General features: G+C 44.5%; 1 protein-coding gene across 1 annotated transcript; it reads left to right on the forward strand.

Moving 5' to 3' along the window:
• The first annotated feature begins 53 nt into the window (after positions 1-53).
• GPN3 (GPN-loop GTPase 3) lies at positions 54-15,436 on the forward strand. Its single transcript, XM_032309526.1, has 8 exons — positions 54-284; positions 3,391-3,499; positions 10,563-10,730; positions 12,009-12,133; positions 13,015-13,130; positions 13,256-13,352; positions 13,865-13,993; positions 14,726-15,436. Exons 1-8 carry the CDS (start codon positions 237-239, stop codon positions 14,786-14,788), a joined length of 855 nt encoding a protein of 284 aa, XP_032165417.1. The 5' UTR covers positions 54-236; the 3' UTR covers positions 14,789-15,436.
• The last annotated feature ends 205 nt before the right edge of the window (positions 15,437-15,641 follow it).

Below are 15,641 nucleotides of genomic sequence, written 5' to 3' on the forward strand. Positions count from 1 at the left end.
TAGCCCTCCGCCCCCGCACTGAAGTTCCCTGAGAAGGCGTTTCACACGAGATTTGACCTGCGGGACGCTCCGTAGTCAGGGACGTGCTAGAACAGAAGGCACAAAAAGACTTTGGATTGCGATTGGTTCGCACGTGGGGTTCCCGGAACTCAGTGAGCGCCGCGCGAAGGCTGAAGGGAGCGGGGCGGTCAGCTTCTGTTGTGAGGCGGGCGGCACGGACCACCGGGACCGCAGACATGCCTCGGTATGCGCAGCTGGTCATGGGCCCGGCTGGCAGCGGGAAGGTGAGGATTTGGTCGGAGAAGAGAAAAGTCGGAGAGCTCGTGGGAGGCAGGGAGGGGATCCTGGGGTCAAGCAGGGACGTTCTGGTCCAGACCGCGGGACCGATGCGTGCTCTGGGGATCCTTGGGCTTTTGGCTTGGCTTCTGCAGTCTGGGCTGTAGTGCTCGTCGTTGTGGTATTCAAAGGGGAGTAACTAACGGTGGTGCTAACGTTTAAATTCTACTTATGCCCCAGATCCTGCTTTTAAACTCCCAATTCATTTCCAGAACAACGCTGTGAGAGAACTCCTGTTATTCCCATTTTTACGGATGGGAATTTTACAGAAAATGAGATACAGAAAGGTTAAGTTCTTTGCCCAGATCCCAGAACTACTAAGTGACGGCTGGAATTTGCATCCAGTTTTGTGTAATTCCAGAATCCGTCCCTGTCCCCCTCATAGAAAGTTCAAGTGAGGTCTCATTAAATCACTGTTTCTCAGAGCTTGACACATGGACTTCTGATATATAGAGACGATTTTAGGAGGTACATGGGCCTAACATTAATGAACATTGAATCATATTGAGAAAATTACTCCCTTTTCAATCCTCTTTCAGTTTGCATTGAAGTGAAATTGTCAGTTGGATGCTTGTATACCTTTAATACTTCTTTAATCCAGTCTCTTCAGAGATAAGATTTTAGAGCTTTTGACCTTTTTATTTAGCCAGAACAGAAAGAGCTTTAAGGGATTTTATGGTTACCTTCATGTTATAACTGGTATTCTATTTACAATAGAGGTGTGATTTTTTTTCTTGTGAACAAGTATGAGTGGAGTAATATGAGAGACATTCAAATATAGAAATGGGTGAAGGTGTTAGTCAAATAACAGAAGTGTGAGAAGCACTGGAGTCTGTGGAGGTGTTGTTTGGCTTCAGTCTTTTTTTTTTTTTTTTTTAATTCATTTGACAGAGAGAGATATCACAAGTAGGCAGAGAGAGAGAGAGGAAGCAGGCTCCCTGCTGAGCAGACAGCAGGCTCCCTGCTGAGCAGACAGCCCGATGCAGGGCTCAATCCCAGGACCCTGGGACCATGACCTGAGCCGAAGGCAGAGGCTTTAACCCACTGAGCCACCCAGGCGCCCCTGGCTTCAGTCTTGAACACATTGTTCTAAGGTCAAGCCTTAGAACAATGTGTTCAAGACTCCTCATATGTAGGAGATCCACATATGACTGTAATGTAGCCCTTGCCTACCCAAAGTCTGTAGTCTACTTGGGAAGATTGATAGATGCCTTGCCAATTAAAACATAGTGTGAGGGGCGCCTGGGTGGTTCAGTGGGTTAAAGCCTCTGCCTTCGGCTCGGGTCATGATCCCAGGGTCCTGGCATCGAGCTCCGCATCGGGCTCTCTGCTCAGCGGGGAGCCTGCTTCCCTTCTTCTCTCTCTGCCTGCCTCTCTGCCTACTTGTGATCTCTGTCAAATAAATAAAATCTTTATTTATTTTTTTTTAATTTTATTTATTTATTTGACAGACAGAGATTACAAGTAGGCAGAGAGGCAGTCAGAGAGAGGAGGAAGCAGGCTCCCTGCTGAGCAGAGAGCCCGATGCGGGGCTCGATCCCAGGACCCTGGGATCATGACCCGAGCCGAAGGCAGAGGCTTTAACCCACTGAGCCACCCAGGTGCCCCTAAATAAAATCTTTAAAAAAAATAAATAGGGCGCCTGGGTGGCTCAGTGGGTTAAGCCGCTGCCTTCGGCTCAGGTCATGATCTCAGGGTCCTGGGATCGAGTCCCGCATCGGGCTCTCTGCTCAGCAGGGAGCCTGCTTCCCTCTCTCTCTCTCTCTGCCTGCCTCTCTGACTACTTGTGATTTCTCTCTGTCAAATAAATAAATAAAATCTTTAATAAATAAATAAATAAATAAAACGTAGTGTGATTGCATGGAGAGGGCCTCCTTTTCGGCAGAGAGAATAGTATGTCACAAAGGTCACTGAGCATGATAGAAGTTATTTTCTATATTCCAGATGAATTTTCAGACTGATTATGTTAGACAAGTACTTCCCTACAGATTTTTGATGCCTACTTTTAGAAGTACCCCTGACGTGTTCTCTGTGCTAGTCACTGTTCTGGACCCTAGGGATTGTATAGTGAACAAAACACACACACACACACACACAAATCTCTGCTCTGGGAGAGTTTATATCCAAATATATTAAGTGAATTAGAAATAATTATCAAGCATTTATTATGTACCAGGTACCATGCTGGTCCTAGGCCTATAAAACTGAGTAAAAGACAGCCCTGCCTTTAAACAGAAAGTGGGAAAAAAAGACAAGTAGCCTAGAAATTTTAACATAGTATGTTAAGGACTAAATGAGGGATAAGGAATTCACTAAACCAAAAGTTGGCAAACTGATAGCCCACCTCTAGACTATTTATTGACCTCAGTGTGCTCTCATTTGGAAATACTTCCCCTTGCTTGGCAAGCACATTCACATCTCTTGGCTTAAACATACCCCCCTCTCTCTGCCCCCCACTGAAACATCCCTGACTACCCTACTTAGAGCTTTGTTTGGACTGTAATCATCTTGGTGGAGACATTGTGTGTTAGGTGCTGCATGGTATGATCAGAAGTCTTCCCTTTAAATTCCACGTGTTGCATGTTAGAGCAGCAAGGAACCTTAGTGGTCGTGGAGGCCATCCCAGTTAGAGACAAGAAAAGTGCGGGGGCCGGAAGGGTGGGGTGCAGCACCTGGCTGGTTCATTTGGTGGATCCCACAACTGATCCTTGATTTTGGGGTTAAGTGTGAGCCCTGCGTTGGGTGTAGAGATTACTTAAGAATAAAACCTTTTTAAAGAAAAAGAAAGAAGAGGAAACTGAGGGGCAAAGTAGAGAAGCACTTTGGCTAAAGTTATCCATGAGTCCCAGCCATGTCAGGATCTGCAGCCCAGTTAGGTGTCCCGACTCCCAGCCTGGTACCTTTCCTGTTTTCAGTCGGCTTCTTGGTCAGTGAAAGCATAGTTTTGACCTTTGTGGACACTGACCAAGGGATATAGGGTGTCCCTTTTGGGATGCAGGCGGTAGCACTACACTGCCTGTCGCTTTGACCCCCTCGTGCCTTGTGACGTTACAGAGCACCTACTGTGCCACCATGGTCCAGCACTGTGAAGCCCTCAATCGGTCCGTGCAAGTTGTGAACCTAGATCCTGCAGCAGAACACTTCAACTACTCCGTGATGGCTGGTGAGTCCTAAGCAGAGCCTCCACACTCCTTGAGGAGAAATAGGGGGGTGGAGAGGCCACGAGTGCTGGCTGCTTGGCACAGAAGCTGAAAACGTAATTATTATAGTCTGCTGCCCTATTCCATGGTGAACAATATGAGGCTGAATGTCATTTGGTGACATCCACTCATGATGACATGTGCGACAGTATCCTTTCTTGGTCTTTAGATTAGGAATTAAGTGAGTAGAGTCCTCCCTCCTCTCTCATCACACTTCCCTTCTGTCCCCTTCCATGCTTAGTCCTGCTGTGGTGAATCAGGTTTACTGCAAATCGTAGTATAAGTGAGCAGCTTAACTGTTTCAAGTTTTTAAAAATTCTTTCAGGTGGACCTCCTGTTCTTTCTCTCTAAAAAAAGAAAAAGAAGGGCGCCGGGGTGGCTCAGTGGGTTAAAGCCTCTGCCTTCGGCTCAGGTCACGATCTCAGGGTCCTGGGATCAAGCCCCACATCGGGCTCTCTGCTCCCTGGGGGAGCCTGCTTCCTCCCTCTCTGTCTCTGCCTGCCTCTGTCTGTCTACTTGTGATCTCTCTGTCAAATAAATAAATAAGTAATCTTTAAAAAAATAAAAAAATAATTTTTTTTTTTTTTTAGATTTTTTATTTATTTATTTGACAGAGAGAGATGACAAGCAGGCAGAGAGGCAGGCAGAGAGGGAGAGGAGGAAACAGGCTCCCTGCTGAGCAGAGAGCCCAATGCAGGGCTCGATCCCAGGACCGTGGGATCATGACCTGAGCCGAAGGCAGCGGCTTAACCCACTGAGCCACCCAGGCGCCCCTAAAAAAATAAAAATTTTTTAAAAAGAATTTTATTTACTTAATTTTTTTAGCGGGACAGGGAGAGGAAGAGAGAGAATCTTAAGCAGGGTCCACGCCCAGTGCAGAACCCAACTTGGGGCTTGATCTCACAATTGTGAGATCATGTCCTGAGCCAAAAATCAGGAGTTGGACACTTAGCTGACTGAGCCACCCAAGCGCCCCTCAAATAAAATTCTTTTAATTTATTCATTCAGATGTCTTTTGAACACCTATTTTTGCCAGACACCAGGGTTCTAGCAGAGAACAAGGCAGACATTATCCTAGTTTTCATGGACTTTTTAGCAGGGAGATGAGCAAAGGGATAAACATTACAGATAGTGATAAGGACTGCAAATTGGCCGATGAGAGGGAGTAACTGGGGAAGTTGTTTTAGGAAGGATAGTTGAGAAGAAATCTCAAGAAGAGAGATTTGGGCCCAGACCCGAAGATAGTAATGTCCTCGCCAAGCTGGGGAGAGGCCTTCCAAGATGAGGGAACTTTAGGTCAGTAAATAGCCTAGAGATAGGAAGGGGTTTGGTATGTTTCAGAAAAAGCAAAGATGTCAATGAGCTGGAGCATCAGGAGTGAAGGTAAGAAGCAGGTCGGTGCTAGTAGGACAGGAGAAGTTTGGGTTCTGTCCTGTTTTGTTAGTCCGTTTGAACTGCCTTAACAAAATACCACAGTTGGGGCAGCTTAGAAAAAACAGAAATGTATTTCTCATGGTTCTGGAGGTTGGATGCCCAAGACCAGGGCACCAACATAGTCAGGTTCTGGTGAAGGTCCTCTTCTAGGTGGCAGACTGCCAACTGCCCACTGTGTCATCACATGATGGAAGGGGACAAGGGATCTCTCTGGGGATTTATTAGAGCACTAATCCCATTCATGAGGCACCATCCTCATGATCCAGTTGCCTCCCAAAAGCCCCACCTCCTCTTAGTATCACCTTGGGCATTCAGTTCTCAACATCAAAATTTTGAGGGAACGCAGACATTCAATCTGTAGCATTGAACAGGAGAATGCCATTGGAGGGTTGAAACCAGGGAGAAGATTGACATCTGATTATTTTAAAGATAACCAGCTCTCAGGGCACCTAGGTGGCTCAGTCAGTTAGGTATCTGCCTTTGGCTCACGTCATGATCCCAGGGTCCTGGGATCAAGTCCCAGATCAGTCTCCTTGCCCAGCGGGGAGCCTGCTTCTCCTTCTCCCTCTGAATGCCACTCTCCCTGCCTGACATTAATAAATAAGTAAAATCTTAAAAAAAGAAAAAAAGAACTACTTTAAAAATAAATAAATAAAGCTAACTGGCTCTCCAATGAAAAATGGACTCTAGGGCGTCAGAGGTAGAAGCAGGGACGAGCAGGCTGGCTATTGCACACATCCGAGAGGCTTGTATTAGTGTGGTCATGGTGGAGATAGAAGCAGATGGATTCAGTATCTACTTTGCAAGTAGAATTAGCAGCATTTTGTGGGAGACTGAACCAGAAGGGTGTAAGAAAGGGAGAAAACACCAAGGGTGGCTCTTACTAAACTGTGACTGTCATACTAGATATGTGACTTGAATTGCGGAAGAGAGTGTGTGATAGCATTTATCAGGAAGGAAGATAAGTCTGTTCAGGTTTGGGGCCATTCTCTTTTCACTTACTAAGCTTGAGACATCTGATAGATATCTAAAAGGTGATGTCAAGGGGGCGCCTGGGTGGCTCAGTGGGTTAATCCTCTGCCTTCGGCTCAGGTCATGATCTCAGGGTCCTGGGATCGAGCCCCGCATCGGGCTCCCTGCTCAACAGAGAGCCTGCTTCCTCCTCTCTCTGCCTGCCTCTCTGCCTGCTTGTGATCTCTCTCTCTGTCAAATAAATAAATAAAATCTTTAAAAAATAAAAATAAAAGGTGATGTCAAGGAACCAGTTGGATACAGTAGTCTGCAACAAGGTCTGGCTTAGAGTTATAAATATGCGAGTCAGCAGCATATAGACAGGACGTAATGCTCAAGGACTAGGTGAGATCATTTTAGGAGGAAATATGCTGAGAGAAGAGAACCCAAAACCAAGCCTTGAAGTTGTCTGATCATCAGAGGTCTGGAGGGGGTGGTGGAGTCCGTAAGGTCAGAGGAAAGCCAGGAAAATGTAGCATTGCAGAAGCCAGGAGGAGAGACTGAAGAAATAGCTTGTGTGCTTGGTTATGTCAGGCATGGCTGTGAAGTTGTAGAAGATGAGGACGGAGAAGTGGCTGTTAGATGTGGCGGCGTGGAGATGGAGGCGACTTTGCCTAGCAGTTTCTGTGGCGTGGTTTGAAGAGTGACCTGAAGGTGATGGCCGCATCCGCGGAGGAGATGGGGAAGTTTCGGTGTGGAGGGAGAACTGGAGGGGTAGGAGGGTCAAGGGAGGTTGCCTTTTAACACTGGAGATGCTAACCGGAACGGGCTTGATTTGTGAACAGAAACATCCGGTAGAGCAAGAGAAACTGAAAATGCCAGACAGTGGGAATAACTTCAAGAGTGAGAAAGGGGAGGGAGATCCCAAACAAGTGGGGAGTTTTCCCTTCGCTGGGAGTAGGGTGGGTTTTTTTTTTCCTTCAAAGTTTTATTTTTAAGTAATCTCTATACCCAGCACAGGGCTTGAACTCACAGCCCTGAGATCAAGAGTCGCAGGCACCACCGACTGAGCCACCAGGTGCCCCAGGAACAGGATGCTTCTTTTGTAACTAAAGGGAAGGCAGGGTGGAAGATACTGTGTGATACTGTAATACTGGTGAGAACACGAGAAATGCACTTTGGTTGGCTTCTGATTTCTGTTAATGACACGTGTGCCCTCAGGACATGATTGTGGCTGGAGGTGGGCGCACATGAGGTCGGGGAGGCAGGGGCTAAAAGAAGAGGAGGAGGTATGAAAGAGTCCTCTTCTGTAGGGAAAGGGATTGCTGGGGCGCCTGAGTGGCTCAGTCAGTTAAGCATCCAACTCTTGATTTTGGGTCAGGTCATGATCAGGGCCGGGAAATTGAGCCCCGTGTTGGGCTCCACACCAAGCATAGAGTCTGCTTAAAATTCTCTCTCTCCCTCACTCTCTGCCCCTCAAAAAAAAAAAAGTCTTGCTTTTCTTTGGGATCATTTGGTCGCACCCAACAGAAAGCACTGAAGCCAGCTTACGTAAAGTGAGGATATTCATTGATTGATTGACTAACTGATTTTTATTTATTTATTGAAGATTTTATTTATTTATTAATTGACAGAGAGAGTCGCAGGAAGAGAGGGAACACAAGCTAGGGGAGAGGGAGAAGCACACATCCCACCGAGCAGGAAGCCCAACGTGGAGCTCCATCCCAGGACCCTGGGATCATGACCTGAGCTGAAGGCAGGTGCTTAGTGACTGAGCCACACAGGTGCCCCAAGGAGGATTTTTTTTAAGAAGGAATTGGTGGGGGGGCACTGGGTGGCTCAGTTGTTTAGTATCTGCCTTGGGCTCAGGTCATGATCCCAGGGTCCTGAGATCAAGCCCCACATCAGGCTCCCTGCTCTGTGGGAAGCCTGCTTCTCCTTCTCCCATTCCCCGCTGCACCTTGTGTGCTGCTCCCCCTGCTATGTTCCCTCTCCTGCTATGTCTGTCTCTGTTAAATGAATAAATAAAATCTTTTTTAAAAACGAAAATTTAAAAAAAAAAGAAACAACAACTAACAAACTGAAGGTGGTTTTCGCTCTGTCTCTGCCTTTTTCTCCCTCTTACAGACCAGCTTTCTCAGCTTCGGGGGGCCCAGCAAGGTGCCACAAACTCAGGTTCCCATCACTTTCTGGTCCAGATGTCTTTTTTTTTTTTTTTAAGATTTTATTTATTTATTTGACAGAGATCGCAAGTAGGCAGAGAGGCAGGCAGAGAGAGAGGGGAGAGCAGGCTCCCCGCTGAGCAGAAGGCCAGACGCGGGGCTCGATCCCAGGCCCTGAGATCATGACCCGAGCCGAAGGCAGAGGCCCCAACCCACTGAGCCACCCAGGCGCCCCCCTCCAGATGTCTTAATGACTGACTGTGTCCTTGAGTCATCCTTTTAGAAGATCCAGTTTCATTGTCTCCACCTGAGTCAGAGATTTACCCCTCAGATAGGGAGAGGAAGTGCATAAGAAGGTATTAGCCACCAAAAAAAATAAATAAATAAATAAAATAAAAAAGAAGGTATTAGCCACCTAAACGTCGCTATGAGTGAGGCAGTTCTCTGTGAACAGATATTGTAGGTTTGTGCACAAACATTAAAAACCTGTGGGAGGGGCGCTTGGGTGGCTCAGTGGGTTGAGCCGCTGCCTTCGGCTCGGGTCATGATCTCAGGGTCCTGGGATCGAGTCCCACATCGGGCTCTCTGCTTAGCAGGGAGCCTGCTTCCTCCTCTCTCTCTCTCTGCCTGCCTCTCTGCCTACTTGTGATCTCTCTCTGTCAAATAAATAAAATCTTTAAAAAAAAAAAAAAAACCTGTGGGAGAACGTTGTAAATACAGATTTCCAAAATTAGTAGAAGAGAACTATGCATATACCTGAATCTTTATGCCCCTGCTGTTGGTGATTAAGCTACGTTATCTCATAGAGCCTTCATCATTCAACCCCAGGATATATGATTTGTCCCTCATTTTATAAATAAAGTGAGGCATGAAGAAGTTAAGTAGCTTCCCTGAGGTCGTGTTAAGAAACAGCAATTGGGGGAGGCGCCTGGGTGGCTCAGTGGGTTAAAGCCTCTGCCTTCGGCTCAGGTCGTGATTCCAGGGTCCTGGGATTGAGTCCCACATCTGGCTCCTTGCTCAGCAGGGAGTCTGCTTCTCTTTCTGCCTCTCGCTCTTTTGCTCCCCTGCTTGTGCTCTTGACAAATAAAATCTTAAAAAAAAAAAAAAAAAATCAAAAAACAACTATTGGTTTTCTTGGTTTGGGGTTTTTTTTTTTAATTTTTATTTTTTTTATTTATTTGACAGACAGAGATCACAAGTAGGCAGAAAGAGAGAGGAGGAAGCAGGCTCCCCGCCGAGCAGAGAGAGAACCTGATGCGGGGCTTGATCCCAGGACTCTGGGATCATGACCTGAGTTGAAGGCAGAGGCTTTAACCCACTGAGCCACCCACGCGCCCCTGGTTTTGTTTTAATCATTTTAGAATAGGTAGTATATATTGTTGTGGTTTAAAATGCAAAAGGTACAGAAGAGTAAGTATTCAGTAAAATGTCTCCCAGGTCTATGTCCCAGTAATTGGCTCCCCTCCCTGCAGGAACCCAGTGTTGCCAGTTTCTAGGGTGTCTTTCCATAGAGAATCTATGGATATAAAATCAGATATATGTATTATTATATATATGTAGCAGATCTTTGTCTTTTTGTTGTTGTTGCTGTTGTTAACACAAGTGATGGCATTTTTTTTTTTAAGATTTTTATTTATTTGACAGAGAGAGAGATCACAAATAGAGAGGCAGGCAGAGAGAGAGAGGAAAGCAAGCTCCCCACTGAGCAGGGAGCCCGATGCAGGGCTCGATTCCAGGACCCTGGATTATGACCGGAGCGGAAGGCAGAGGCTTTCACCCACTGAGCCACCCAGGCATCCCATCACATCCATATTTAAAGAGCTTCTTGGCGGGGCGCCTGGGTGGCTCAGTGGGTTAAGCCCCTGCCTTCGGCTCGGGTCATGATCTCGGGGTCCTGGGATCGAGTCCCGCATTGGGCTCTCTGCTCAGCGGGGAGCCTGCTTCCCTTCCTCTCTCTCTCTGCCTGCCTCTCTACCTACTTGTGATCTCTCTCTATCAAATAAATAAATAAAATCTTTTTTAAAACAAAATAAATAAAGAGCTTCTCCTTTTAATGGTTACATAGGAGTCCGTTGTCTGGGTGTACAGTTATTAAATTGGTTCCCACAAATACTACTACAGTGAATAATCATAAACAGATACAGTTTTTATACATGTGAGTTTTTATATAATTATTAACTACCACTAACAAGGGAAACAATTTTTGTTTTTTTTGTTTTTTTTTTTTTAAAGATTTTATTTATTTATCAGAGAGAGAGGGGGAGAGAGCGAGCACAGGCAGACAGAATGGCAGGCAGAGGCAGAGGGAGAAGCAGGCTCCCTGCTGAGCAAGGAGCCTGATGTGGGACTCGATCCCAGGGCGCTGGGATCATGACCTGAGCCGAAGGCAGCTGCTTAACCAAACCAGCCACCCAGGCGTCCCGGGAAACAATTTTTGAATGGATATTCTTATATTCTGGGCCCTGTCTATCTTTTGCAGACATCCGGGAACTGATTGAGGTAGATGACGTCATGGAGGATGACTCTCTGCGATTTGGTCCCAACGGAGGATTGGTATTTTGCATGGAGTACTTTGCCAATAATTTTGACTGGCTAGAGAGCTGTCTTGGCCACGTGGAGGATGACTATATCCTTTTTGACTGTCCAGGTAAGTCAGCAATTTGAATGTGCCATGTTCTTGAAGTTGTGCTAATTCTGTCCCAAGTGAGAGAAAGTGGACTGAGCCTTCCTAGCTCTTAACTACACTGCAGTGAGATGCAAAGCTCTTATTTACTGGCTCTCACTCGTTCAGTGAGTTTACTGAGTGCTCAGTTTATATGCTGGGAATACCACAGACACCCAGATAGCCATGGTCTTTGCCTTCGCAGAGCTCACAGTCAAGTGGGAGTGTTAGACACAATGAACAAAATCACCCAGATTATCACTTAATATTAATTTATGACAGGTGCTCCCCAGGAGTAGGAAGAGCATCACATAGCAACAAGGTTAAGAGGCTTCTGATCACGTGGCCTGTAAGCTGGGCTGTGGGGTGAAGGTGAAGGAGTCCGTGGTCCAGGCAGAGGCACAGTGTGCCAGAAACCTTGACGCAGGAAGGAGTAAGGCGGGTTTAGGGCCCCAAGAAGGCCAGTGTGGCCCGAGTGCTGGAAACCCAGGGAAATGTCATGCGGTGATGCTTGCAGGGGACAGATAATCACACACAAAACTTCTTTTTTTTTTTTTTTAAGATTTTATTTATTTGACAGACAGAGATCACAAGTAAGCAGAGAAGCAGGCAGAGAGAGGGGGGGAAGCAGGCTCCCTACCGAGCAGAGAGCCCGATGCAGGGCTTGATCCCAGGACCCTGGGATCATGTCCTGAGCCGAAGGCAGAGGCTTTAACCCGCTGAGCCACCCAGGCGCCCCTGCAACACACACAACTTCTTAAGCCAGCTTGTGGGTTTTAGACTTGAGGCTGACCTAGCTGTGATCATTTGTGGCTCTCACTTTATTTTCCCTCACTTAGTATTTCACTTTACCTTATTTTTTATTTTTAGAGAGAAAGTGTATGTGTGTACAAGGGTTGGGGGAGGTAGAGGAAGAGAGAAAGAGAATGTTCAGCAGGCTCCATTGGAGCTCGACGTGGGTCTCGATCTCACAACCCTCAGCCACAATGAAGAGTCAGACACTTAATGGACTGAACCCACCCGGTGTCCCCCCTTTGTTTTAGAGAGAGAGAGAGAATATTTTCCCTTGATTTTAGTTGAACCCATAGAAAAGCACATACATCCTAAGCATACAGCTTGATGAATATTCCCAAAAAACACAGCACCTTTGTAGCACTCGCTTTTGGTTCCCTTTTTTAACCATCTTATAGGAAAATTCTTTTCGTGTAGTTTGATGACTACCTATTTCCTGTTTGTATCAGTCTTGTCATGTTCTTCATGTAGGTCAGATTGAGCTGTATACACACCTGCCCGTGATGAAACAGCTGGTCCAGCAGCTGGAACAATGGGAGTTCCGAGTCTGCGGAGTTTTTCTCGTTGATTCTCAGTTCATGGTGGAGTCATTCAAGGTTTGAAGATCAGTCTTACTGATTTTTTTAGTCCTCCTTTAAGGACTCTGTGATCGCAGCCCTCTGGACATTTCAGAAACTATATTCCAGAATAATTTAGTATCCTTTATTATTCAGTTATTGTAATGACACATTTTTAACTCAAAGATGATGTTATGATATCGTATAGATTTGGGGAAACTACTTACCAAGAAAAATGAGGCAGATGCATATTTTATAAGTATTTTTAATTCTCTGAGTGCCTTTTGTCTAGTGTATGAACTCTATTTCCCATTAATCGCCCTTAAGGAATATTCAGTGGAAAAGAGGTTAAGATACCGTCTAAATTGAGATTTGTGATCATTGTAAAATTTTTTATTTTAGAGTGAAGGGAGAAGCAGAGGGAAAAGGAGAGAAAGAATCTTAAGCCAGCCCCATGCCCAGCACGGAGCCCAATGTGGGGTTCCATCCCACAACCCTGAGATCATGACCTTAGTTGAAATCAAGAGTTGGGCACTTAAACAACTAAACTACCCAGGCATTCCCCCTACCCCCCTCCCCCTGCTTAAAAGATTTTATTTTTTAGTAATCTCTATATCTAACATGGGGCTCGAACTTACAACCCAGAGATCAAGAGTCATTTGCTCTGCCAACCAAGCCAGTCTGGTGCCCCATAATTACTGTAAATTAAATCTACCTCTTTCCTCCTTATTCAGTAACTACCTTTAGAAGCCAAGGGTCAACCATCTATCTGATTAGTAGACTGTCTTTTCTTTAGGATGAGCATTTCTTTTACTTAGGCCAGTTTTGTTTCTGTGAGGAGCAAAAGCCTCTCTTTTATGTGGAGACCAGTGAATTTTCTTCGCAACAGTTCCTCTTCCCTTTTCTGTTCCCTCCTTCAGTTTATTTCTGGCATTTTGGCAGCGCTGAGTGCTATGATCTCTCTAGAAATTCCACAAGTTAACATCATGACAAAAATGGATCTGCTGAGCAAGAAAGCTAAAAAGGAAATTGAAAAGTGAGTTCACGTCTTCCATTATCATCAAATCTTAATTGCAGAGATGTGATTATCTATTAGTCACAAATCTAGTTTCCTGATTTATTCTTCCTTTTATTCATCAGTTTTCTTTCTCACTTTCAAAGGTTTCTAGACCCAGACATGTATTCTTTATTAGATGATTCCGCAAGTGGCTTACGAAGCAAAAAATTCAAAAAGTTGACTAAAGCTATATGTGGACTGGTAAGTTTTTCAAATTTTTTAAAAATGGCCTGGTCAGCTGTTTACCCATAGCCAGGCAGTGGCAACCGTTATGGAAAGCACAGTCCAATCCTGTTTCCTTGCAGAGGGGAGGAAGGTGGGGGCAGGCTGTGGACTGGCCGGTCAGTAGTTTAATTTAGAAGCAGTTATTATTGGTAGCTGATAAGTTAACTGACATGTCTATTATTCCAGACCATTTGGGGAGTTCAGAACTGTCTGTACCCTTTTGAAACTTCCGATGGTTGTTGAATTCAGATAAATATCTATGAAAGAGTAGGTGTCTAGTTAAGTAATAAGTTAATGAGTGTACTGGGAGGTTAGAGGTCAGGAAAATCAATGATGACTTGCTTTTGTTCTCTCTCCCGCCTCCCTCCTCCTTCCACACACAAATGTTTTTATCAGAAGTATAAATGGTTATAAACTAAAGTGTAACTTGAAAATTAAGTATTTTGTACAGCTTCAGAATGACCCTTTATGAAATTCCCAACGTGCAGATTGATGACTACAGCATGGTTCGATTTTTGCCTTACGATCAGTCAGACGAAGAAAGCATGAACATTGTGTTACAGCATATTGATTTTGCCATTCAGTATGGAGAAGACTTAGAATTCAAAGAACCAAAGGTAATTTTTAATCATTGACTTTTGGTAACCGTGTTTACCAGCACTCAGTGGCCTCCTGTGTAATCCCAGTAACTCCTCAGCTTTTGTCTTAGCAGCAGTAGTAACCTGGGCATGTTGAGGGGGTGTCTGAAATTGACATCTGTCCTCAACAAACAGTATCAGTTTTACTCTATCTGTTATTGAGGCACTGTTACCCAGTTTCTTTTCCTCAGGGCTTGGGGGTATGTGCAGAGAGTAGATGAAAGCCCATTGAACTTGGGCCGCCCTCACATTATGGTGATTGTCATACGCCACTATCTCAAGCAAATTAGCCGAGAGCAAGTGTAATCTTAAGTTAAAATGCTTCCAACGAGGGGCGCCTGGGTGGCTCAGTGGGTTAAAGCCTCTGCCTTCAGCTCAGGTCATGACCTCAGGGTCATGGGATCGAGCCCCACGTCGGGCTCTCTGCTAAGCTGGGAGCCTGCTTCCTCCTCTCTCTCTGCCTTCTTTTGATCTCTGTCTGTCAAGTAAATAAAATCTTAAAAAAAAAAAAATGCTTCCAACGAGATATAAGTAATTTACCACGAAGCTGGAAATATTCTGTCAGTCATGCTTTTTGCCTCTGTAAGAGACACCTACATTGCAGCTGGACATTATCTCTTGGAAGAGCATTATCTGAAAAATAGGTCAGCACATCCTCGGTTTAACTTAGGGGAAATGAATATTTTCTGTTTTGTGTTTCCTTTGTGTCAGGAACATGAAGACGACTCTTCTGCTATGTTTGATGAATATTTTCAAGGACACCAGAATGAGTGAAAAATTTATGAGTAACTCTATATGTGAATCACCTGCGACTGAATCAGCAAGACTTTCTTCTCTTCAAAGGATGCAATACCAGAAGGCTACTTATTTCAATGAAAAAAGTAATACTTGGCTCTTTCTCAGCAGCATGCCTGAATCAAATTCTAGTTATTCGGAAATAGCTGGTGTTTTAAGTGGAATCTTTTAGTATTATTTTAACAGCATCAATTTAGATTTTAAATGTTGAAATTGACATGAATGCACACAGACTTGTATATAATATAAATGAGCATTTGTGATACAGTTAGGACCCAGTCTACCTTTACTTTTACTATTTGATTTTTATTGTTTTTGAAGGTTTTTTTTTGGAGAGGCAGGAATTACTATAACAAAATACAGTCATCTGTGTCCCAAGGGAAAAATCTGGAAGGATATAGTTAAGACCATTGCTTATCTGTAGGTCTGAGTTTTCCTACATTGAAAATGTATAGTTTATGTAATTAAAAAATGAAAAATAAATGTTTTAAAATATATATATGTATATAAATAAAAGAAATAGAAAGATAGCGCTAACCTTTCACTAAACTTCTGTTTTCCAGTCAGAATTTGAAACACTCAGCCTGGGCAAGTTTTTGAATGAATAAATTTGTCCTAGTTTCAAAACATAGTTCATGATTTCTTTAAAAATGCAGTTTGTAGTCGCTGAGCATTTAAAAATTTATACTTTCCTGGAATAATAAGAGATACACACAAAAATGCAAAAGACATTTTTTTCTTTTAAATATGTGCATTGGTTGAAGTGTTTTGTTTTCAGTGTCTTTAAGTTCAGTAGCGTTGGGTGTGAAAGCATGGAAAGTCAACAGATATT

Source organism: Mustela erminea, chromosome 13 (genome assembly GCF_009829155.1).
Source record: "Mustela erminea isolate mMusErm1 chromosome 13, mMusErm1.Pri, whole genome shotgun sequence".
In the NCBI taxonomy this organism is placed as follows: Eukaryota; Metazoa; Chordata; class Mammalia; order Carnivora; family Mustelidae; genus Mustela; species Mustela erminea.

Bases quoted from the DNA above. Each gene is read 5' to 3' on its own strand.
- GPN3 (XM_032309526.1), top strand. From the start codon at position 237: ATGCCTCGGTATGCGCAGCTGGTCATGGGCCCGGCTGGCAGCGGGAAG. The intron at 285-3,390 runs GTGAGGATTTGG...GTGACGTTACAG, and splicing joins GCCCGGCTGGCAGCGGGAAG to AGCACCTACTGTGCCACCAT. The intron at 3,500-10,562 runs GTGAGTCCTAAG...TATCTTTTGCAG, and splicing joins CAACTACTCCGTGATGGCTG to ACATCCGGGAACTGATTGAG.